This window comes from Lissotriton helveticus, chromosome 4_1 (genome assembly GCF_964261635.1).
Source record: "Lissotriton helveticus chromosome 4_1, aLisHel1.1, whole genome shotgun sequence".
In the NCBI taxonomy this organism is placed as follows: domain Eukaryota; kingdom Metazoa; phylum Chordata; class Amphibia; order Caudata; family Salamandridae; genus Lissotriton; species Lissotriton helveticus.
In genome coordinates, this window is record NC_136063.1 from 1,737,250,905 (window position 1) to 1,737,277,719 (window position 26,815).

General features: G+C 46.6%; 1 protein-coding gene across 1 annotated transcript in view; it reads right to left on the reverse strand.

Moving 5' to 3' along the window:
* The window catches only part of CENPI (centromere protein I), a 368,972-nt gene that overhangs the window by 208,652 nt on the left and 133,505 nt on the right, over positions 1-26,815 (reverse strand). The window contains exon 5 of the mRNA XM_078688407.1: positions 14,093-14,200. Within this exon, the coding sequence (XP_078544533.1) occupies positions 14,093-14,200 (108 nt within the window). The remainder of the gene's footprint in view (positions 1-14,092; positions 14,201-26,815) is intronic.

Below are 26,815 nucleotides of genomic sequence, written 5' to 3' on the forward strand. Positions count from 1 at the left end.
AACGCCTGCCCCTCCACCCCTATCTCCCTCAGACGAGATGTTAGAACGAGAGGAGACAGGGTGTCAAATGCAGCTGTGAGATCCAGAAGGATCAGCAACGTACTTCCGCCCCTATCGACCGTGGTGCGGATGTTATCAAGCACCACGGTAAGGGCGGATTCCGTGCTATGACCCCTCCAGAAGCCATGCTGCGAGTGATCCAAAAGACCGGCGGAATCCAGAAAGGAAGGAAGGTGCTGGTGTAGATGGATTTCCAGCATCTTGGCTGGGGCTGGGAGCAGCGAAATGGGGCGGAAATTTTTCAGCACTTCTGGGTCCAGTGACGGCTTCTTCAAGAGCGGCTTCACAACCGCTTTCTTCCATTGGGAAGGGAAAATACCCTCGCTTAAAGCCTTATTCATTATTTGAAGTAGCGGGGGCAGGAGGGTCTCCTTGCACTGTTTAAGGATGTGAAGAGGACAGGGATCCGGGGTGAACCAGATTTGGTCTTAATCAAAAGGACTTCTAGTTCCTGTAAGGTAAGTGGAGGAAAACTAGACAGCGAGATCGAACTTACGTGTCCGACTGGTTCTGTACAAAGGGAGATCTGAGGAGCGAGAGGGGCAGGTGGAGATATAGAGATCCTTTGGAGCTCAAGAGTCGCAACAATATCGTCAATTTTGTCCTGAAAGAATTCAGCTATGTTATCACAGAGCTGCTGTGAATTAGTAACAGGATCAGGGGTCTTCAGAGTGATTAAAGAGTCAACGATGTTAAAAAGCTCTTTCGGTGAAGTGAGAGCCCCAGTGAGATTTGAAAAATATTCCTGTTTAACTCTAATAAGCTCCATCCTGTATTCCCTCAGAAGATTTTTATGAGATTCTCTATCCTGCATGTTCCCACTAGATCTCCAACACCGTTCCCGCCTTCTACAGGCTTGTCTTAGTAGCCTTAGGGATTCAACATACCAGGGGGCCGAAGGCCTTTTCCTAGCACTGTAGCGCAAAGAGAGAGGTGCGAGCACATCCAGCGCTGCGGAGGTAACATCTTCGAACCTCTGCACCGCGGAGTCGATATCCTCATCTCTTAGAATTAGGAGGGTAGAAGTTAAAGGTGCCAAAGAGTCATTGGTCACCTTCCTCAGATTCCGTTTAAGTTCCATTTTGCTGTGTGCTAAGCACCAGTTTGACAACATCAAAGGTACAACTGAAGAGTCTCAAAAGGAGAACACACTGAGAACATTAGAATCAAACTGAGGTACAACTTTACCATAAAGAAGGAAACGTGTTAGATTTCTTTTAGAATACAATCAAAATGGTGGATTTCAATAATGAGGACTGATCATTAACAAAGGAAGGCAGAAAGGGCTGATCAGTAATCCCTAATCGGGATCATAGCAAAGCCTGGTTGGACCTAATATAACACAAACAAGCCAACAGAGGGTCAACTTGCTTCTTCTGCTTGGATTAGTGGCCTAAATAAATTGATTTGGCGGAAGGGCAGCAAGCTGCCAAGATAAAATTAACCACCTCAGACACTAGATTAAAGCTGTTCAGTTGGTTCTTCTCAATTCACATGCATGATGATGTAGAATGTTTTAAAAGTAGTTTGTCTTACTGCTGGTATAGTAGGTCCTTCGAAAGAAGAAAAAGTGTAGGGCAAATACTTTGGGTCGCAGTTTGAAGTACCAGACCCTCTTGGTCCAATAAAGGACCATCAGATTCAAATGTGCCTGGTCCCAATTTCTTCTGTACCAGCAGGATACGCTGCAGATGCAGACCTTGTTAAGGAAGCAGAATGAATCACTTAATGATTCTTGAGGAAACTCCAGATCGCCCAAGGCTGGACAACGATTTTTGGATGTAGTGAATAGGTCTACGGAAGGTACGCCCCATGGGGCCAAGATAGCCAATTCTGCCAGATGACATTTGACATTAACAAGTTAACGTCTGCTGGTTTCATTTGCCTTGATGTTGAGGGAACCCGCTAGGTAAATAAATATCATGGAAATGCTGTGAAGTGCCAGTAATCGCCAGGAGCTCGTAGACAGGGGGTATGAAACACCATCTCTGACAGGCTAGTTTCAGTATCACAAGGAAGTCATGCTACCTGTTAGCACTTGGATCGATCTGACCCTGACTGGAGGCAGAAAAGCCTTTAGCTTCATGTGGATGGCTCACAGTTAGACAAATTAGGATGTGATGCTGCTCTGTCAGTAGACTTCCCACTTCAGAGATAATGCATTTGACACTACTTTGAGCTCAGTAAATGGCAAGGTAAATCACTTGAGAAAAAGATACATCACCAACGTGTACTAGACACAATACACATTGCTGGTGCCCTAAAGAATAATAGTGAACAATATCAATCAGAATATTCCAAATAAATGATACACTATTGAAAAAAGATAAAAACAATAATGCGATAATGCAAAACGATTAATAGGTTGCTTGTAGTCTTGTCATGTGGTCACAAATATTGCATCATACTTTGATGTGAAGAAAATATAGCATTCCCATCTTGAAAAGGTGCTCATGGTTGTAACGCATGACCCAATGTAATTCAGGTGAAAAGCACCCTTTATCAGGGGTAACTATGAATTCAAGAGAAAGATGACCTAATTATACATTTAAGAAACTATCACAGGTTCAAAAACAGGAAACATTGAGCAAGAAAAGACTAAATTGCATCCATCCATCCAATATCCTTAACATAACATTAATACGAATGGTCAACCCATCGTGAACTAGCAAGCCGTAATTGCAGGCTGTGAAAAGCAACACACAGAACCATAGAAAGGTAGTAACAACCCTTTGCACAAGCGACCAATCTCTTCGGTGGCCGAAAGAAAGTGCAGTGAATGTTAATAACAAATCCCAGCATGCAATGGTCCTGGTAGACGAAATCCCGGCGTACCTTCGAACCTGACCACTGTGGGTGAAACCTTTACTTGATAGAGCTTTGGAGTTGGGATGGATTAATGAGAATAAACTACGTTACCAAACAGATTCTCTACATGTTGCCCAAGATCCACTAAAGCATCACTGATACCCCATTTAGGACTACTGTGTCTGGGTGTATCCACAAACCCTTTGGGATATACCTCGACACTTATAAACCCTTAGTTCAAAATTGACGCTCTTATGTCCAAGATAACACAGATTTTCTGAGGGTTTGGCGCTTTTACAAATTACTGATACAGAGGAGTGGTGGCTAGGCACAGTATATGTTGCTTTATTATATACTTCTATACCATAAGATGAGAGCATCAAGGCTGTGGAATGAAAATTGGTCAACCAAGATGTGTTTCGAAGCAACAACATTTTTTTGCTAGACGTTCAATTTTTCTTGTTCCATAGCTATTTTGTATGGAAGGATATCTACTACCTACAAAAATATTGAACTTCCCTCAGCTTTTCTGAGGCTCCCCACTTATGACAACATTTTTATGTCAAAGTTTGACCACAGCTTTCTATACAATCCTGAGGTTTGGCAAGCATTTGATTACGTATTTAAAATACATTGATATTTTTGATTTGGAAAGGTTCTAGGGAACACCGTGAACCGTAAACAGTTGACCTCAATCGGAAGAAGCCCAGAATTCAGTTGACACATTCCATCCAAAAGACAAGTAGCACTGATTTGGATATACAGCTTGAGCTTACATCATTGGGCCTCTCCAACAAAGTCTTCAAGAAGCCAATCTACCTGAACAATATGCTACTATTCAGTAGCTTTCACCCACTGTCGTTGAAGCTACATATACTAATTTCATACATGAGAAACCGTTTATGTCTGACACTGATACTTTAATTCAGACATGTACTGCATTCAAAGATCAGTTCATCAAACGTGGGCAACCAGAAGAAATGTTAGAGATTGCTCTTCGAAGCCAGTCCACTCTGGATCGTTCAAGTTTATTTCAGAAAAAACATGTTTTTTGTTTACACATTTTAAACTCAATCAAGCACCATAAAATACATTATTTCCCAAAGCTGGGGAATCTTCTAAAACTGAACCAGACTTCAAGTTTTTTTTTACGAATAAACCTCTGTTCGCTTATGCATGCACCCGGAACTTGAAATAAATGTGATTGTCGATTCCACAGAAGGATGCGACATGGTTCAAAGGGATGAAGAGGTGTCAGAACTGCACACACTGTAGCAATGTCATTGTGGGTAATACCATTTCTCACCCACAAACAGGCAAATTGATTCAGCTGAAACATTTGGCAGACTGCAATGCCCAACTAGTTGTTTATGCTATTAAGTGTCCTTGTGGCTAAATATACGTGGGTGAAACAGAGGAGCATCAAGGCGACCATCACAGTGCCCAAGATTAGACACAAGATTAGAAATGAATCTCTTGTGGCTGACTGGATGCACCATCAACATAACATTGCTCTGCTCGGATTCACAGTGCTGGAAACCACCAGATTGAACCATGAGATTAACACCTAAAAGCGGTTATCACAGACTCATTGGATTAAGTGTTTGAACAGTCTCATTCCCACAGGTCTCATTGATACATTTCAAATGGCCAGTTTCCTAAAGACAGATTCCTGCAGAAACTTTTGTTCATGCTTCTCATAAGGATTGTTACACCAGCATTAGATACGCATCCATTTCATGTTCATCCACACACATCCAGCTTTAGAGCACACATTCGTTATGCAACTATTTCCCATGTGTACACAATCACTTGACAAACTGTGGTAGAGTACACCGTTCAGTTTTTCATTGTGTTAATTGCAGTAATTCATGCATTATGTCATTGCTGGTTTTTGGTTTTTACCCAGGTGTTAGAAATGGGGTAGCGTGGTGCAGAGCGGGCGGGCCAAACTCCGGAGGACATGTGTGAAGCATCCACGCAGTACACACAGGCGACACACAAGGCACACTCCAAAAAGACACAACACAAGATTAGGTGAAAACAGTAAGTGTATTATAAGATAAACACCTTGGAACGTAATCACAGTTCAAATAACCTGCGCCAGCTGGTACTAGATAAGGACTTATACGGGGACTATTTACAGGGCAGCGCCAATCGGGCCGCTGCCAGGACCATTACTGGTACAGTTCGGATGAAGGGAAGGGTGATGGACAAATGGAAAAGGTGAATTCAACAGTCTCAATCCTGTAATGAAGGTAGCACGCATAAACATTAGGCAGACTCCATTAACAGTGGCATAACCATAGCATGGCAAACATTAGGCACATTCGTATAGGCATCCGGTAGCATGGATCCCAGGTGCATAAAACCTGAGCAACACCTTAGACATATCATGGGGCCTAAATATAAGGCATCATCCTTGGTATAACATTGAGGGAACATCATTACAAGAAATGCATGAGGCCAAACCACATTAGCGTAAAGGAACTAGGCATAGTCACATTAGCTTGAGACAGTACAGTGGAACCAGGCATCTATACATTAGGAATACCTCCTGGCATCGTCACTGGGGGAATTAACCCATTTGCTCAACTCACTCGAGTATAAGGTCTAAACACCTTAGGTCAGGCCTGAACTCACCACCTGCATAAGTCAAGCATGCGCAATACCGGAGGCATATACCTCACTATACCTCCTGGGCGTAAGGCCGATGAACAGGGAGGCGTCGTCGTCAAGGAGTTACCTGTGGGCATCAAAGCCTAAACATCATGCATTCTATCAGGGGGACCACTTCCATTAACATAAACCCCTGGAGCATCTTCGTAGGCAGGCAGACAACAAACCTAGCCCGAGGGCGTAAAGCATTAAGGCATATCCATCATAGCCCCGGCCGAAGTTACCTTTGCATAGGGCTACACATAAGTCGCAGAGCATGACATCACAACAGGCCTAAACCAGTCATGCGGCCATAAAGGGGATGCCAATCCTTGTGCGGCTCTTTCGGGGCGCAGCATCCTCCGCCAATGGCTGCGCCGCTTCTCAGAGGGCTGGGCACAGGAGCCAATCAGTTGGAGGCTTCCGGTGGACGCGGCTACAGGAACAAATGGGGCCGCGCCCACCACCAGATGCGGCCGATGACGTTGGCCTCGGAGAACGCTCCGGGGTCTGGTGCGGCCTTTCTTGAATACCGCTGCGGCACTCCCCAGCCTTCGGGGCCGCGGCAGCGATCTCCAGTGGCGCCTCTTCTCCCCTTAGTGCGGCGGCGCCCGCGCAGCAGCTCTAACGTCTCCTGGGTAGCGGCGGTGATCGGGGTCGCACCTCGCTTCTTCGGGCATAGTGCTTCCTCTCAGGTACCCGGGCAGCGGCGGTGATCTTGCGGGCAAAGCGCAGGGTAGGCTCCCTCCCAATTAGTATAACAAACGCGGGGTAGGCTCCCGCCCAGTTTAAATAAGCCACCGTGCCGCCATTACGCGGGGTGGGCACCCGCTCAGCAAAATCTTCATGAAGCGGGGTAGGCACCAGCTATTCTCCCAAGGCATGCAAAGCGCTTAGAGGCTACACAGCGCTCCAGTAGCTCAGCGCTTTAGGACCACAGCGCAGGGGCACAGTCTGGCAGCAGCAGTCTGTCTCGGGCAGCGCCGCCTCCTAGCACTACACAGCAGCCAATTCTTGTGGGACAGCAAAGGCAGCAGGATCCCTCAGTGCAGCGCTTGGTGGGCCCAGCACTTATTATTTAGGGTACAGTCCACAGAAATATAGCGCTTCCACAGCCCAGCGCTGCGGAAGGCAGACACTCCTCTTCCCCGGGCACTTTTAATGCCGCGCCCACGAGGCGCCAGGTCCCACCACCAGCCTCAGGGGCCCCAGGATAGCACTCCTCACCTCCTGGGGGGTCCAGTCGAGCCCAGTAGAGTGCCCTTCTTCAGGGGCCAGGTGGTAGAGCAGCAGGCACTACTGGGCAAGGTCAGTCAGTGGGCACTCATCAAACAGGGCGGTAGGCTTTAAAGACCATCCTCCACTGTAGCGTGGCACTCCTGTACAGCAGCCTTTACTCCTGCAGTGGGGCTTCCACTAGCCCTGTGGACAGCAGAGGGGTTTCAGTTGGGTGCAGGGTCCAGCACACAGGCCCAAGTGGCGGTACCCCCTGGCAGCAGGTCCCCTCACGTTCATGTCCCTGCTCTGTCTGAGAACATGGTGGCACAGCCCCCTTATTTTTGCGCCTTCACCCCACCTCCCAGACAGTGCCAGAAGCTTCTAGAAGTCTCTGGGGAACGGTGTGTAACTGACTCAGGGGGAGGAGTAGAGCACCCGGGGTGCCAGGCTTTCCCTCCAAAAGCTGGGAACCGAACATCTAGACTGCTAACCCACTGCAGTCAGGTAGCACCACACAGCCATGGCATCCATTTTAAACGCAGCATGTTACCAGGGTACATTCCTACAATGGGGGGTTAACAAGTGTGCACACCACTGCATTACATTTAACATGGAGTCTCACACCACACATGGCCTATACTTTTCTTCACCATGGGGGACACATCCTAAAATAGGGGGGTGAAAGCGAAAAATGTTGGGAAAAAGGGCCAAGTCCAACACCAGGTCACTTAATAAAAATCCTGTTTTACTTTGCTTTTTTATGCCTGTTGCGTCACTTTATGCATGTTGTTATGATTGCCAGCTTTCACCAAATGAACATTAGGATGTGTTAAGCCACGAGCTATTCATTTTCTACTTTTGGCAACATACGGTTGTATTAATGTTTGACAAGACAGTGACGTCTGATCTCTGTATCCGCACCGCGTGGGGTCGACCATTCTACACTGCGCTTCCCTTTTTTGACCTTTTTAAAAAAAAAAATGTATGTCACAGTTGTATTCACTTATTGGTTATGGTGTCAGCGTTTCCAATTCCATGGTGCCTAGCTTGCAGGCCCAGTTTACAGATAGTCTGCTAGTCTTTATGTACTTCGTGCGTACTACAAAGTCGCTCCTCATTCCCTCTATAGATACATCCAGCACACCCCTCAAGGCGCACCTCCTTGTCATGGTGTCATGTCGGTACATGAAGCCCTGGATTCTTTGCACTCTGCAGGTATATCACCACGTTTCATGTTACCCTATCGGGCACGATTTTTTCACATTAGACTTCTTAACCACATATCCTAGTTTGCAGATTCAACAGTTGGAGACTGTGCTTTGGCACATGGCTACTGCTGAACACTGTGCTGAATTCCAAAGGTATTTTCACTCAACACTCTGCACAAAACTCAGTGCTGGTAGCATTGGTCCATCTTTTATTTCACAGCATTGGCCATTTTTTGTATTGGCAGGGTACTTTTTCCGACTCACTTTGCCGCGATTACATCATTTTCCCCAGATTAGTTTGTTTCAGGTCGTTCATGGTTCACTCCAAGAATTGATCATATGCACTGCTGTCTTTCACTGTACTTCACACTCATAGCCCTGTGAATGCACTATTTCTGGTTCGCTCACAGTCTGTTTCGATAGTACGCTGGGATTCCGTTAACCAGGACCAGTGCATGGTGGGATTTGTTGTTCATATTAACTTCTTTACTTTCTTTCGCCCACTGAAGAGATTAGTTACCCCTTGTAAAAGTTTGTTACTACCATTCTATGATTTTGTTTGTTGCTTTTCACAGCCTTCAATTACGGCTCGCTAGTTCACAATGTTTTCACAATTCGCAGTAATGTTTAGCAAGCATTGCAATGACAGTTGGCATAAAGATTTTGGATGGGTGCAATTTAGACTTTCCTTATTCATTGTTGCCTCCTTCTGAACCTGTGATGGTTCCTCAGATGTACAAATAGCAAATCTTCCTCTTGAATTTACAGTTACGACTGAGCAAGGCTGCTTTTCACAAAAAATGCATGGAGTTGTGTTACAACCATGAACACCTTTTCAAGTTGAGAATGTTATTTTTCTTCGCATATAAGTGTAATGTACCATTTGTGACAAGCTTACAAGCAACTTATTTAATAATTTTGCAATATCACATTGTTGTTTTTCTCGCTTTTCAATATTGTATCGTTTGATTACTTGGAATATTCTGATTGAGATTGTACAGCAAGTTTGTTTCGAATGTTGAAACAGTCTAAAAATGACGGTTACATTTGTGGAATTGAGTGCACTTCAACCACTGTCTGAAAAAATAAATCACTTGCCACATGGCATATTTGCATCGGTCAGCCACCACACAAGGCCCAGTGCGGACTCATCAGATGCAGAGGCTTTTGGAAAGGCATCCTCAGTGCTAGACCCAACTCAGCGTAGATTCAACTGAAAGGCCTGCATATCCCACACAAAGTACAGCACCAACAGGATGCAGGATTGTAAGAGCTGAATCGGTCACCTTACCATAATGGTTGTAACAATCACTCACCTGAAGCATCAGGATCAAGTCTGAATGCCTCAGATCGTTAGGGTGGGGTACTTGAAAGGCCTTCACATCAACTGTGTCCACAACAGCCGCAATAAATGGAATCTCTGCACCTGCAGGATGCGCGATCTAAGCTTTTTGGAGTACACCAGGGTGGACTACAATGAGTTGCCTGCAGGTGGTCTGAAATTAGGTGCAGTGAGACTATTCAGCACCCAGTCAGAGGACAGGAAATAAGGGTAATTCCAACCTGTGAAGATGGGCTGCAGTCACTGAGATTACCTTCATAAAGACTAATGGAAATGATATTGAATTTAAAGACAACACTGTCAATTAGAAGTATTCTGACTACAACACAAAGCAGAGACACGTCTTGTGAGATTGCAGGATCAGCACATGACAGTGCATGTCCTGAGGGTGGAGTGACATCATCCAGCCTTATTAGTTTGAGCTTCCAGTTCTTAAGTAAGGAATGTCAGAGTCAGAGAATTGCTTATTTCTTTTCCCCTGAGGCGGAAGCCGGGGGCCCTTCTCGCTATCCCTCTTAACTGTGTGTAATTTATTGGCAACAGAATTTTTAAACACTGTAAATATTTTAGTGGTGCGTTTTACTTACGAAGTACCCCGGACCCCTTGGTGAGAGACTCACGTCTCACTGAGGCTCCCTGCACCCGACCTCTGAACCGGCACAGTTGATCGAGACACTGACGCCGGGAGGCAAAGAGGGTTGACGCCATCTTGGTGGGAGGAAGGGTAGCGGTCCAGCACTAGGACGCCTCCCACCCTCCTCCACAACGTACAAAAGATGACGACCTCCCGTCCGCGCAGCGGGCAGGCGCGCCAAAGGCAAGCCCGTCTGCGCCAGGAGCGGGCCGAGGGCCATGCCCCTTACATCTCAGCCCCAAAATAGAAGGTATTACAGTGCGGAAGTCCTCTTAAGAAGGAGGCCTATGGAAACTAAAGGCTGCTTGCATTCTTAAGCCCATACAACTACGGAACTCAAAACAGGATTACTGCATGCTGTCACTTAACTGCAGATCCTTACCAAAACATAGGACCGAACTTGCCTTTCTCTTAGAAGATCGTATGCCAGATGCAGTATTCCTTACTGAAACATGGCTTATGTCAGACTCAGACCCTGATATTGTTACTGCCCTTCCTTCAGGTTATCAAATTATTCGACAAAATCGTCCTGAAGGGAGAGGAGGAGGCATAGCCATCATATACAAAGAACAGTATCATTGTCGAGTAATTACTGAATTAATTCCGGACTGTGAAAGCTTAGCATTTAGTATGGAATTCTCCCCCAACATTTGTTTTTCAGGCACTGTTGTATTTCGCCCCCCGGGGCCTTCTAAACAATTTTATATGCACCTGACATCCATTGTATCTGAACAAGTCACCGCTGCCTCCAACTTTACATTGCTGGGGGATCTAAATCTCCATTTTGATGCCGCTTCAGATCATACTGCCATTGCGCTGGCTGATGATCTAGCGGCATTGCAGCTTGTTCAACGAGTGGAGGCACCCACACATATGAAGGGCCACTTGCTGGACCCAGTATTCAGCAACTGCACAGAGTTAGTGGTTGGGTCACCAATTTTACTCCCTTGGACTGACCACCTCCTCGTGCCTTTCACCTGGACTACACTCACACCACTCCCCCCTCGGTCCCACTGTACGGAATGCCAGAATCTGGTCCAGATTACCAGTGGAATCGTGGTCTAATGGAATCGTGGTCTAATAGACTCGCGTCTACCCAGCCCGCCTATAACGAGGACCCAGGTGTGGCCAATCAGGAATATGAAGAATGGATTGTGCAATCCCTTAAGGCCACCCTCCCCATTTGCAAAGAGACACTGAAACGCTCCCAAAAATCCGCCCCTTGGTACTCAGAGGCCCTTAGGGAAAGGAAACGCCACTGCAGGAAAATAGAAAGACGGTGGCGTCTAGGCTACTCATTGGACGATAAAGCCCAATACAGAGAGGCAATCAAAACCTATGAAGCTGATGTTTAATCTGCCCAGTCTATGTACTTCTCTGATAAAATTATGCAAGCTAAGTCCAAGCCCAGGGAAATCTTCCAAATTGTGTAGAATCGGACTAAACTTCCCTCTCCTAACACGCATTTGGCCCACTGCAATTGACTTGGCAGAATTCTTCCACCAGAAAGTTAACCAAATCTATTCTTTTTCTCCATCTATAGCACCAGTGCCCATAGATCAGGGTCAGACAAATTTGGGGGATATTCCTTCTCAATCCCTGATTACCTTAGATGACTTTCCGCTACTAGACCCTGAATCTTTGGACTCTATGGCCCGCAAGGTAAAATCTGGGTCTCCATGTGACCCAGCACCCCCAGAAGTCATGATGTTGGCACCGCAGGTCATCCTGCCGATTATCTTGAACCTCCTGAACGCCTCCATCACCTCCTGCACCGTTCCCCCTGCCTGGAAGCGGGCCATGGTGCGTGCCCTGCTAAAAAAAACAAAAAACGGAACCCCGGTGACTTTAGCAGTTACCGTCCGATCTCCCTGCTGCCCTGGGTGAGCAAACTTCTCGAGAGGCACATCAATACTCACCTGGTGCATTTCCTCGAGAACAACCAGCTGTTAGACGCCACCCAGACGGGCTTTAGACCCAGATATGGGACAGAGACTGCTCTGTTGGTAGACACAGAGGAAACCAGAAAGATCCTGGATCAGGGGGGGGGGGGGATCAGTGGCAGTGATCCTCCTTGACCTAAGCACGGCTTTCGACACGGTCAACCATGACACCTTGTTGAGCCGTTGTTCGAGTGTCGGAATAGTTGGCGGAGCATGGCGATGGCTCAAATCTTTTTTGAGCGACAGGTCCTTTCAAATTTTTGATGGAGACATGGTATCCACAGGCAGGCCACTAAGGTGCGGAGTACCGCAGGGCTCCTTCCTAAGCCCTGCGCTTTTTAACATCTACATGAGACCACTGGCTGAGGTGGTCCGTCCGTATGGCATCAAGATCATCTCCTACGCGGATGACACTCAGCTAGTGGTCTCCCTGGCGCAGGAACCGGGCTTACCATCCTCAGGTGGGCTGGCAAAATGCCTAGAGGAAGTAAAGGGATGGATGACTTCTTCCTCTCTCAAGCTTAATGGTGATAAAACAGAGCTGATGCTCTTGGGTCCCGCAAACCCCACCTTCTTCAACTCCTTGTGGCCCCCATGTATTGGTGCCCCTCCAACACCCAAGGACAACATAAAGAGCCTTGGGGTTTGGTTGGACAAAGCCTTATCTTTCAACACTCAGGCTACAAAACTTTCGGCTACCTGTTTTGGTCTCCTTAGGATGTTGAGGAAAGTTTTCCCTCTTCTGCCGGTGGAGGCCAAGCAGGTGGCCATTCAGGGTTCGATTCAAGTCCCGTCTGGACTTTAACAATGTCCTCTATCTCGGTGCCCCGGAATATACACTGCGCAAGCTTCAGATTGTGCAAAACTGTGCGGCTCGCACATTGCTCCAGTTGCCGCGCAGACTGTCAGCCAAACCTGGATTGAGCAGTCTGCACTGGCTCCCAGTACGACAAAGAATTGCCTTTAAGGCGATGTGTATATCCCACCAAGCCTTCTGGGATACAGGACCGGCTAGTTTCCAGGACCTAATAAAACAGTACCAACCTAGCAGAAATCTGCGTTCTAGCCAGGCATGTATGGCCATAATCCCCAGAATAAAAAGGGCAAGAGCTGGCGGCAGGATGTTCACTCAAAGCCGCCAGGCTATGGAACTTTCTTCCGTTTCAACTTAGGTCCAATCCCAACCTTTCCTCTTTTCGGAAACAGCTAAAGACCTTTCTGTTAAATGCCCCACATTAAATCCTCAGCGTTTCCCCTCTTTTTAAGCAATTTTGGCCGCTAGCGCTTGGACGCCCCAGGGCAGCAATCGCGCTTTATAAATGGACATTTCATTTCAGAGTCGGAGGTCTAGAATCAATCTAGAATCAGTAGTATCCAGAGCCTTTGGAGAGGGGAGTGGCCTAAATTATTTCCGCAGTTTTAGGATCAAGGCTCACTGGGACCCCGATACTATCAATGCTAGAAATATTAGAAGATATAGTGGATGCAAAATACATAAAGACGGAAAACTTGGGATTGAATAATGCCAAGGACAGCGCAGATTTGGTGTGAAAAGGACATTTATCAAAATAGATGTAGGATACTGATGCATTCATTTACTGTAAAGTTGCCCACAGAAACATTAGAAAATGTGAAGCCTGTAAATATCATACATGTGGCGCTGATGGTGCTTACTTGTTAAAAAGCAATTTACCTATAACAACCTGATCACCAGTTTCTACATTGGTAGGACATCGCTACTGTGGTTATGGATTTATATTGGATGATCCTGTATATCCACTAATGAAAATTCAATAAAAGTTGATTATAAAGAATTTTTTTATATATTCGTAGTAAATATTTTGAAAGGGCATTTGCGGCCTCAAAGTCTACACATGCAAGAACAACCCTACTCTACCATCTCCATGCTCCCTCCCCATTTCCCCGGGCTTTGTCGAGCTCTGAAATTCCTAGTTGGAAATAATGTAGTGTCAGAAACTGCTATTCTTGGCAAAGAAAATTGTTTAAAATGTTGATGTGATAGACAGGATTGCAGCACAAATGCTGTGGACCATAATGCACACAAACTAAATGGGACCTCTGTCACCCAGTTGGGAGCCTGAGTTGGTAATGTTGCTCCTCTCAATTTTCGGCTCCGGTACCATCATTTCTGCAACACTCTAGAGGCACTTCAGGTTTACACATTAGAAAAAGAAATTACACCATCTTCATGGTTACATACCAGTCGGTCATCTTGCAAGAAGAAGAAGAACATGCCGTAGAGCGCATGGAGCTGTTCTTTGGATTGAATAAGGTCAAACATCGTTATCAGCCATCGCAGAAACAGAACCTGGAAAATCATTGGGATATGGTTACTGAAAGGTTCAAGCATCCATGCGAATTGAATGAACTCCAGGTGGTCAATACTAATTGGATGAGCTCCGAAAAACAAAGCTAATTCGGTATAATACATCTGATTACATGGAAATTTTAACATAAGAGCTTACATTAAAAAAAAATAAAAAAATAAAAAAATATCACTAGGCACCCGCAAAAACTCATTACTGGAGCCTACTGCCTTAATAACCAGAGACTGAGACATCAGATAGGCAGCTATTGTGCGAGTACCTTTTCAGGTTTGGCCTTTGGGACTGCTTTAGTCATCTCTCCAGACTATTTTCCCAAAAAATCATACATAATATACAGATGGGCTTTTGGTCAACAGGCTTCATTTATTGGTCTGATTAACTATCTTTCATATTTCCTTCCTCCCACCACAGGATATGGCATGGGTAATGGGTCAACCTACACCACCCACTGGCCCCCTTCAGTTTGAGTGACTGCACAAAGATTGTGAACATCCACTTAAGAATCATTGTCTTAATTCGCCATGCTGTTCCAAAGTATGATTTTTTAATGGCGTGTGTATTTTTTGTTTAACGGGTATTTTGAAATCAGGTTTTTAACATTTGGGACACTGTAGCTGCCTGCAATGCGAGTGCTTTTCTCGGTGATCGATTTTTCTTGTTCCCTTCATAAAACGTCTTTTTTAATTTTTTTTATTTAATGCGATTTTACATAGCGCGAACTTTACCCGAAGGTGTCAGACGCTTTACATAAGAACCAGTTGCAAAACATAAGGACTAAGGATTACTTGCGTTACATAAAAGATACAAACAGAAAGAATTGCAAATGTACAAGATGTAAAGTCACACAAGGAAGAGATACGAATGGATATACACTAAGAGTCGCATAGGAATGGTAGAGAGTACAAAGGTCTACTGCATATACTAGTGGTAAAATGCATGGCGATGAAGGGGGGGGAAGTAATACCAATTTTTTTTACTGCAAGCATTCGGTGGACACATTTATGAGGCAATCCAAGTTCTTGTGTGGCATATGCTTGCAATAAAAACATCTTTTGAAATAGTTAAACATTTCACGAGCATTACAACTCTGACAACGCGTGTATTTTTTTTTGCGGCGCGCTGCAAAAGAGTTTAAAAACAGACCGACAGTATTGCCAACCTCATTGATACAAGGGTGTGAATCTAAAAGAGATACAAGGTCTGAGAATACTCTTCCTCTCCTTGGGCCCTCGACTAGACATAGTGAAGTCGAACAGCCAGGCTTATTGCAGAAGTGAAATGGGGTGGAAACTCGGATGCAGCACGACATTGCAATTGACACTCAAAGTAAAAGTCTAGCCAGAGATGCATCTTTAAAGGAAAGCGGAGCATAGTCACAAGAAAGGAAACAAAGCCAGTCTATCTGGCTTGGGGTGGAGACAGGGCCGCGGTGTTATTGTATTGCAGGATACAATATGCGCTATCACAAAACCCCAGACACTGAGCAAGAACAAACATACGGAACATTACTGGTGCCAAAGGAATAAGAAAATAATGCTGGTACCATGCAAGAAATGCTCAAGTTTACCCCTTTCCCTCGATTATCTTTAAGATATAGCTTGCACGCGGGTGAGTTTGAGTTAATGTACATGCTGAGAAAATGTGGCTGCAACACGCAGACGTAGGCATTGAATCCTAAACGATGCATCCTTCTATCTTTTCCATGAAAACAAGACAGACTGGAAGCGCTGTTACCATAGCAAAGTCAGTGTGTAGACCGCACATGAAGGCTGCAAAGCACTTCTTGTGAGAGAGAACAGGTCCGTGTGAAGGTCCTTCTTATTAAATGTAATTTTGCTTCATAACCCAGGAATAGAAACACCACCATTATTTTGTCCTTAACTAGCAAGATGAAATCTATGAAAAACTGATGGAACACTTTTATTGATGATTATGATCTGTGTATATTCCAGGAAACCTGGAGTCTTGAGCCATTGTATAAGCCTGGTTTTTGTTGTTTTCATGTTCCAGGTATCTTTTCTGGGCGCGGTCGTCCATCTGGTGGGCTGCTAATATGGGTTAAAGCCGCACTCAATTGCAAAATTGTTCATCATCCGAACGTTTCACCGGATCTCTTGAGATTGACTATCAAGGACTCAAGGGACAGTGTCATTTTGGAATTTTTTAACATCTATGTCAGAGGCTTGCAAGGGGGGGGGCGAAATCCCCAACTATTTCCATTTTGTCCGAGATACTCACATCTTGCCCCTCTGACAATTTATTTGTGATCGCTGGTGATTTTAACTGTACTTTTGAACCCTTGACAGTAAATGATGACCTAGGAATAGAGGATGATGTCAGATGGGGCATACTGCTCTTGCAGATCCCGCCAGTGAAGAAATGGTCACCGATTGTCTTGCAATTAAATGCACTAACTTTGGAACATGGTTTAAAAGCTGTTAATAGGCGCACACCCTCGGATTTTCTGGGAGCCAACATGTTTAATAGGGTGTCCTGTCCAAGAAGAATAGACTACATTTTGGTGGACAAAAGGTTATGGAAAAATGTGATTTATATGTTAATTATTCCATCTATTCATAGCGACCACAATCCACTGTCACTTTGTATGCGGGAACTGTTACAAAACACGGAGCATCGGACTGGTATCAGACCTCAGATGCTTACAAAGGCATTAATCCCCTCCAACTGTAAAAGGTTCATTAAATGGCAAAAATTCTCTGAATGATCAGAAAATTAGTGCCCTGGAGGAGATTATAAGCAATCAGACCTCCAGACTTTCCGTAGCTTGTACAAATGTGGTGGGATCTCGGGAGGCGGAGATAATTTACATGAAAACAATTGACTTGATAGTCTCTCTCTTTCTAGAGACCCAGGCCCCAGTATTCCATCAACACGAAACGAGTTGAGCATTGGTTTAACAAGAACTGTAAGAGGAAAAAGTCTACCCTAATGCTTGCCATAAAACCCAAAAACCTACTGAGATACGCCTTGCACGTCATCAGTATAGGCAAGCCATTTCTGAAGCAAAAAGGGAATGGGAGGAAAACCATTGGGCCAGCCTGAAAACAGCTAGTCAGTCTAAGGATAGCAAACTTTTTTGGTCTTTGGTAAGGAAATCCAAGGGTTGTGATCCGGACCAAATTCCCAATCATATCACCGACAAGGAGTGGTTTGAATATTTCAGTAGCCTTTATGCAGGAGACGAGGCCATAGAGAGTAGCGGGCACTCCGGTCATCCAACGGCATTCTCGCTGAGCCCATCAGTCTCTTTTGACCCTGTTGGGAAAAACGAGGTGGTGGTGGTGGCCATAAACAAAATTGTATCCGTTAAGGCCCGGGGACAGGATGGTATTCCAGGTGACCTGTTCCGAGCTAATGTCCACCAATGGGCCACCTTTTTTGTACTACTGATTAATGCACTCCTAGAGGGATCACCAGTACCAAGTTCTTGGAAAGGGGCCAAGGTGATCCCCATCTACAAAAAGGGCCCCAGGGAGAGCCCTGCCAACTACCGCCCAATAAGTCTTATTGACGCTGGTCAGAAGGTGGTTGGTAGGGTTCTACTGGAGAGGATCCTTCTGTGGGCGGAAGAGAACATCCTATCCCAATACCAGGCGGGATTCAGGCCTTGTACGAGCACAATTGACCAGGCTTTTAGGCTGGTACTACTGCACTGGAAGGTTGTAAACATTGGCAAGGGCGGTCTTTACTTGGCATTTATAGACTTGAAGACCGCCTTTGACTTGGTTCCTCACGAGCGTCTTTGGTCAGTCCTGCGGGATATGGGGTTTCCCACATCTATTCTGAACCTTTTGGCCCGCATGCATGATGGTAACTATGCACGGATTAGGTGGGGTTCCCAGGTCCAAAAACCAGACAAAATCCCTGTGAACAGAGATGTCCGCCAAGGATGCGCCCTGGCCCCAACCCTCTTTTCGCTATTTGTAAACGGGGTGGTCTCTTTTCTATCTGAAATCAATGCCAATGCCCCTGTCCTGGCTGGTGTCAAGGTCCCCACACTACTATTTGCGGACGATACACTGTTGGTATTGAAAACTCCGGCAGGTCTACAGAAGCTGCTTGATAGGTTCTGTTTGTTCTGCACTTTGAGGGGCCTAGTAATTAACACCATCAAAACAAAGCTCCTTTATTTTAATCCAAGCAGATCGGCTAATTCCACGCTCACGCTCGACGGGGAGCCCTTAGAGCATGTTAAAGTTTTTGATTATCTGGAGATTAGAATTGCAGACAATTTAAAATGGCAGCCGCACATCGAAAAAATGGCCTTAAGCCATAAGCGGGTTATGGGTGTAATTGGGAGAGAACACGAGCCTCAATCTCCAGACCTATTGCGCCCGCCCTGGAGATGTATGCTGCAAAAGCAATAGGCTGTGCATTATATGGAGCTGAGCTCTGGGGCTTCAATAATGTAGATGCCCTTGTGACAGCTGAAAACAAATTTAGGGAGCTTATTTCACTTCCCAGGGGAACCCCTAGCCAACCCCTTTTGAGCGATCTGGGCCGCCGCTCCAATTAAAGATCTAATAGGCTTACGCCCTCTTCTTTACTGGGGTCGCCTTTGGCGTACCCCAGAACTTTCCAGCTATGCCGATGGACTAAAGGAAGTAATGAATCTCCAAGGTTCGTATAAGATCGCCTGGTTAGCTAACACAAAAGACTTCTTTTGTCCACTGGCCTTAAACCTCTATGGGAGTCAGGGGCCCCATTGTCCAAAACGGCAATTAAGAGATTTTATTGGGCTTGGATTGACAATCAAGCTCATATAGATCCCAATCAAAGCAGACTGACTGATGAGTTTCGCCAGCACAAGACAGTGCCTCGTCTCGAGCCCCATCTGGATTTTATCCAGAAACCTAGAGATAGGGCTCTTTTCTTTCAGTTTAGAGTGGGAACCCTCCCCGTCCACGAACGTACAAACAAGTGGAAACCTCCCTACCAAACGTCTGCTGATTGCCCATTTTGTGTTGGGGTAGTTGAAACCATCCCGCACTTTTTGTTTGTGTGCCCAGCTTATCTTAAACCGAGAATGAAATGGTTAAGACAGGTCTGTCGACCGTTAGAGACAAGGAACCATTCAACCGCCCTCCGAATTCTTCAGTCGGATGCAAATACTACGCTAGCAAGTGGGGTGGCCAAATATTTAAGCTGGGCTTGGCTGTTAAGATCAAAAGCCTTACGATGAATTGGCATTGTTACTCCTCAGGAAAGATGTTATTGGATGCAGATTTTATTCAAGCTTTTTAATAATGTATTTTTATAATATTTATTGTATTGTAACTTCATCAAAGCTGATTCTTGGTTTAATGTCTTTTTACCATTGTATTAGACAAATGATTGCTAGTTTTAACCTTTTATCAGATTATTTCCTGTAAGAAACTTATTTTTAAGTGTGATGAACAAGTTACTTACCTTCGGTAACGCTTTTTCTGGTAGATACTATATCTGCCTGTGGATTCCTCACCTTGTGAATATCCCCTTGCGTCAGCAACATTCGGAAATTCTTTTTGTAGCTTCGCGCCGACGTGGATCCGGACGTCACAGAGGCACGGAATCGCACGCGACTCCGCTGACTTCACCGACGCCTATAATAGGCCCACGCCGGCGTGATGACCTCAGTTCCGCCCTTTTTTCCGTGCGTTCGAGGCACACGGACGGACCGATGACAGTAGACATATACACAGTATACGCAGTATAGAAATCAAGGTAACACACAGTGTGAAGCAAATGCAATAAAACATTTGAAATAAACAACTCCTTGACCATAAAATAATACATTATAGAAACTTCTGGCATAGAAGAGTGGACAACGGGGAGGCGGGTGGGTCAGTGAGGAATCCACAGGCAGATATAGTATCTACCAGAAAAAGCGTTACCGAAGGTAAGTAACTTGTTCTTCTGATAGATACATCTGCCGTGTGGATTCCTCACCTTGTGAATAGAGTCCCACAGCAGTCCCCACTCCCGGAGAAGGGTGTCCACTCTTCTAGACCAAGAAATCCTGGAGGACAGAGCGCGCAAAGTGGCCCTCCCTCCTCACTTCGGAATCCAAGCAGTAATGCTTCGCGAAAGTGTGGAGGGAAGACCAAGTTGCCGCTCTACAAATATCCTCAACAGGCACACCTCTAGCCAACGCTGAGGTTGATGACTTAGCTCTCGTAGAATGAGCCCTTATACCCTCTGGAGGTTCCTTACCGGCCAAAGAGTAGCAGATCTTAATGCAGAAGACGATCCACCTCGACAAAGTCCTCTTATGGACCGCTCTTCCTTTCTTGCAGCCAGCAAAGCCAATAAAGAGCTGGTCATCCAAACGACAGTCTTTAGTCCTGTCCAAGTAAAAAGGCTACCGCCCTCTTGGGGTCAAGACGGTGTAATCTCTCCTCCTCCTTGGAAGGGTGTGGGGGAGGATAAAAGGTAGGAAGGGTATTGGATTGACCAAGGTGGAAAGAGGTCACCACCTTTGGCAGAAAAGCAGCCCTGGTCCTAAGAACCATTCGATCAACATGAATGGACAAGAAAGGGGGCTTGTGACTAAGAGCTTGAAGCTCACTTACCCTCCTTGCCGAGGTTATTGCAACGAGGAAAACAGTCTTGAAAGTCAGAAGCCTCATAGGACATTTGTGAAGAGGCTCAGAAGGAGCAGCCATTAAAAATGTCAACACAAGATTTAAATCCCACTGAGGCACAATAAAAGGGGTAGGAGGGAACTTATTCGTGAGGCCCTTCAAAAACCTTAAAACTATAGGAGATTTAAAAAGAGAAGGCTGGTCAGGCAAACAGATAAAAGCAGACAGCGCAGAAAGATAACCCTTCACCGTGGCCACCGCAAGCCCTTGCTGTGCCAGAGAAAGGGCAAACTGGAGAACATCAGATAAATGGGCCCTCAAAGGGTCTAAAGACTTCTCCCTGCACCAAGTAACAAATTTAGACCACCTATAAGAATAGATGGACTTAGTGGAGTCACGCCTGGCTGACAAAATGACATCCACCACATCATGAGGGAGAGAAAAAGAAATCAGGTTGCCCCGTTCTATCTCCAGGCATGAAGGTGTAAGGTCTGGAGAGAGAGGAGATCTGCCCTGTGAGGGAGACGGAGCGGCGGGTGAGAGGAGAGGTGGAGAAGGTCTGAGTACCACACCCTTCTTGGCCAATCCGGGGCGATCAATATAACTTGGGCCCGGTCTTGGCGAATTTTCCTCAGAACCCGAGGAATCAATGGTATGGGAGGAAACGCGTAAAGGAGATGCGAGCTCCAACTCAACTGAAACGCGTCCCCCAAGGCTCCTTGCATCGGATACTGGAGACTGCAGAATGACAGGCAGTGAGCATTCTCGCGAGTGGCGAACAGGTCCACCCGAGGAGTCCCCCACATCTGAAAGATGTTGTGAACTACCCCCGGATGGAGCCTCCACTCGTGATCAGCAGAGAACTGCCGACTGAGACTGTCTGCACGAACGTTCTGAACTCCGGCCAGATGGTTTGCTATCAGACAAATCCGATGGTCCTGAACCCAGGACCAGAGACGCAGAGCCTCTCTGCAGAGACAATGCGACCCTACTCCTCCCTGCTTGTTGATGTACCACATCGCGGTCGTGTTGTCCGTCAGGACCTGAACCGACTGACCGCGAAGGGAAGGGAGGAAGGCCTTGAGCGCCAGACGTATCGCCCGCAATTCCAAAAGGTTGATGTGAAGCAACCTTTCCTCTGGAGACCAAAGACCCTTGACCTCCAGGACCCCAGATGAGCACCCCACCCGAGAGTGGACGCATCAGATATCACTGTGGCAACCGATGGAGGAATCTGAAAAGGCTTTCCTTGAGACAGATTGCCTTCCACGCTCCACCAAGACAGATCCGCTGCAGTTTCTCTGGAGATCTTCACTGACTCCCTGAGATCTCCGTTGTGCTGATACCACTGCCTGCGGAGGCACCACTGGAGCGCCCTCATATGCCAGCGTGCATGGTTGACCAACAGAATGCATGAAGCCATCAGACCGAGCAGGCGAAGGACCTTCAGGACTGGAACGACCGCTCCATTGAAAAATAGAGGAATAATTTCCTGTATGTCGCGAATCCTTTGAGGTGGAGGGAATGCACGACATACAGTTGTGTCCAGTACCGCACCAATGAACAGGTTGCGCTGTGAGGGCACCAGGTGAGACTTGGGTACATTGACATGCCTTGACCTGCTCCTGGGAAGACTGGAGGCCTTTGGGATCAAAGGCTTGGCCTTCAAGTGGCTGCAATCCTTCCTTTTAGGAAGGACTCAGAGGATACAACTAGGGGAGGCAATATCTGAAGTGGGGTCTTTAGAGTGCGGAGTACCACAGGGCTCCGCACTGTCCCCACTTCTGTTCAATCTTTACCTGCAGCCTTTGATTGCATCCCTGGCCGAGATGGGCTGTAGAGTTTACAACTATGCTGACGATACCCAGCTATTGCTGAGTATCGATAACACAGGGACAGCACAGATCCAAGCTCAAAACATCTTGAGGTACACTGTAGGGTGGATGACGAAAAATCTACTAAAAATCAACCCGGATAAGACCGAGGTATTGGTAATTCCATCTACCACCTCACCGTGGAGTGACCTGTATTGGCCTGTAGAGCTTGGATCAGCCCCAAAACCTAGTACTAACGTAAAGAGCCTGGGGATTAAATTAGATTGTGACCTGTCAATGTGCAGCCAAATTTCCACCGTGGTTGGAACCTGCACAAGCATCATCAGACAACTGAGAAAGTTAGCTCCCTTCCTCTCTCATTCCATGATGCGCTCAATTGTAGCAGCAACCGTCATTTCGCGGGTCGATTATGGGAATGCCCTGTATCTTGGCCTCCCAAAAATATTGACAAACAGACTTCAGGTCGTAATGAATGACGCTGCACGGCTAATCTTCGGATTGCCCAGACGAACAAAGGCCTCCCCCCTTCTCCGAAACCTTCATTGGCTCCCTGTTAAGGAGAGGGTTGAGTTTAAGAGCCTCTGTATAGCGCATAAGGCGATCTACGGTCATGCGCCGGCCTATATCAAAGCTCGCCTGGAAGTATACAACCCGAAGAGAATACTTAGATCATCGGATTCTCAGTTATTGGTCTGCCCCCGCTACAAATTGGTGACTAAAGGAGGGAGAGCCTTCTCTGTTCTGGCCCCCCAGCTATGGAACAAACTGCCTGAGGGGCTACGCAGGGAGGTGAATCTCCTACGATTCAGGAAATCACTGAAAACACTGCTGTTTGGAAGAGCCCTGATCGCAATATAGTCCTGCAGCTGCGTCTCTCTGAAGAGTGAGCCAAGTTATTGTAATAACATCGATTTCCAAGCGCTTAGAGACCTGTAGGTGATTGGGCGCGTTATAAATCTAAATTAACAATAACAATTTATCGAAAAACCCAACCTGTGCAACAACTGAGTTGTCTCCTGCAGATGATGGAGCACCTTCTCCGGCGACTCCGCTTTGATCAGCCAGTCGTCCAGATACGGAAACACATGTATCCCCGTTCTCCTGAGATGAGCTGCCACCACTGCCATCACCTTGGTGAAGACCCGAGGCGCAGTAGTAAGACCAAACGGAAGGACCACAAACTGGTAGTGTTGTGACCCAACCGTAAAACGGAGATACTTTCTGTGCGACTTCAAGATGGGAATATGAAAATACGTATCCTGCAAGTCGATCGACACCATCCAGTCTTCTTTTAGCAGCGCTTGAAGAACCTGCGCAAGAGTGAGCATCTTGAACTTTTCCTGTTTCAGGTAGAGGTTCAAAATCCTGAGGTCCAGGATTGGCCGAAGCCTGCCATCTTTCCTGGGGATCAGGAAATACCGGGAGTAGCATCCCTGACCCCTTTCCTGCTCTGGAACCACCTCTATCGCACCTTTTCGGAATAAAGCCAGGACTTCTTCCTGCAGGAGAAGCAGGTGGTCCTCCGAACAATAACCCTGGCAAGGAGGGTAATTGGGAGGGAATTCCTGGAAAGGAAGTGCATACCCATTCTCTACAAGATTGAGAACCCAAAGATCCGATGTTATTAATTCCCAATCTTGTAGAAAATGTGTAAGCCGACCCCCCACTGGACCCACATGATCCGGAATGGCGGATCTAGGGCTGCTTTGCTGCGTTGGCAGGGGGTTGGGAAGGGGAGGAGGAAGAGGAAGAGGAAGCTTGACGCCCTCTAGGGCGTGATCTTTGCCTGCCCCTGTACGACTTGTACAGCGTATTCTGCTGCTGTTGTGGCTGCTGCTGAGATGGTCTGTAAGAACGAAAGGAAGATCTTCCAAAACCCATGAAGCGTCTTCCAGTAGAACCTCTGGACTGGAGACCCAAAGATTTTGCAGTGGCCCTACTGTCCTTAAAACGTTCCAAGGCAGCATCAGCCTTCTTGCCAAACAATCCTGAGCCATCAAAAGGCAAGTCCATCAAAACAGACTGAACGTCTGCAGAGAACTCCGATGATTTAAGCCAGGCAGCCCTCCTAGTGGCCACGGAAGAGCCCATGACCCTCGCCACCGAATCAGCAGTGTCCAGACCACTCTGAATCACCTGTCTCGCAGCTGCTTGTGTGTCCGATATCACCTCTTGAAAATCCTTTCTGTCATCCTCAGGGATGTTCGGAATCAACTGTTTGACAGAATCCATCAAGGCATGGATATACCTTCCCATCAGACACGTTGCGTTGGTTGATTTTAACGCCATACTGGCTGAGGAGAAAACCTTCTTGGCAGTTTGATCCTGCTTTCTGGATTCTTTATCCCCAGGAACCTGTGGAAAAGCACCAGCAGATCTCTTTGAGCAGGCAGCCTGCACAACCAAACTCTCAGGTAGGGGATGTGTCGATAAAAATTCAGGGTCCCCAGGTGCAACTCTGTATCTCCTCGCCACTGTTCTAGAAACGGCTGGAGCAGACAAAGGTTTCTTCCAAACCTCATAGATGGGCTCAGATAAGGCATCATTGAAGGGTAACATAGGTTCAATAACAGATGAAGGTGAATGAAGAACCTCAGTTAAAATATTAGGTTTATAATCAGCAGTGGGCAGAGTAATATTCAATAAACTCGCTGCCTTTTTTATAACGGTGTGATAAGGCACCACATCCTTTGATGGTACATTTGACACCGAAGCCAAATCCCACTCAGGAGATAGTTCAAGTCCACTGGCTTCACCCAAGTCCTCAAAAGGATCCTCAGAATCCTGTAACTCCCCTTCTTCAGTATCTGAATATTGACATCTTTCTTCTTCCAGAAGTCTCTGGGCCTCTCTCCGAGATCTTTCCTTCACAATAGAAGCCAATGGATTCGGAATCGACTCCGACGGGGTCGGTGCCGGTGTCGAACCCGAAGTCGGATGAGGTCTTTTTATACGAAGTCGAGCAGAATCCTGCTTCGGAGTCTAGGTATCGGCGTCGACGGAGTCGGCGTCGTGCGCTTCGGCGTCGACGACACCGGTGGTGTCGGAAAATGCCAATGCGGTGGTATAGCCGGCATAAAAGGCATGAAGGGCGCAGGGGCATAAGCCTGGGGAACACCCAAGTTAAAAGCCATAGGACCCGTGTGACCAACAGGTGCACTAGACGGGAACATTGCCCTGGAATAGACACCAAACATGGCGTTCAGGAATTGAGAAGGATCCTGACCTGGAGTTGGAAAATCAGGATATGGACCTCTGGGTTGTTCCTGAGGAGGTGGAGTCGATACGACGTCGACCTCTTCATCGAGTCCAGGAACCGGGGTCGACGAACCCGCAGGCACCAGAACTTCGAATTCACCAGCCCCCTGCTCCTCACCATCATCCTCCTGAACAGAAGGATTGGATGGAACCGGAGAATGGACTTGCTTCTGAGATTCGGGTGAATTCGAATGTGAAGCCTCACCAACAGAGTTATGATCTTCTGACTCTGAAACCTCCACTTCCTTACTCAGAAGCTTGACTTGGGACTTCGGTCTCGAACTAGAGTCCTTCCAGAGTGATGACGTGACTCATGGCTCCTCTTCTTGTGCTTCTTCCTCGAAGACTTCGAAGCGTGAGCTGAAGACGACTCCGAGCGTGACCTCGAACGAGACCTCGACCGTCGAGATCGAGACTTCGAAGACTTTTTAACTTTCTTATTTTTAAGTCTTGCCATGAGGAGTTTTGTCTCTCTCTCTTAAAGCCTTCGGAGTCATCTTCTAGCAGCAAGGACAATACTCTACGTCATGGTCGGAACTTAAGCACCAGACACAGCATTCATGAGGATCGGTGATAGACATAGTCTTGCCACATTCGCCGCAAGCTTTAAATCCAGTTTTCTTCGACGACATCTCGAAGAATATCAAGATAGACACAATAACAGGATAATAGAAACAAAGTTACTGTAAAGCTACAGTACGATCCCAGAAAACCGTTAGCGTCGACGACGCGAAAAAAAGGGAACTGATGTCATCACGCCGGTGTGGGCCTATTATAGGCGTCGGTGACGTCAGCGGAGTCGCGTGCGACGCCGTGCCTCTGTGACGTCCGGATCCACGTCGGCGCAAAGCTACAAAAAGAATTTCCGAATGTTGCTGACGCAAGGGGATATTCACAAGGTGAGGAATCCACACGGCAG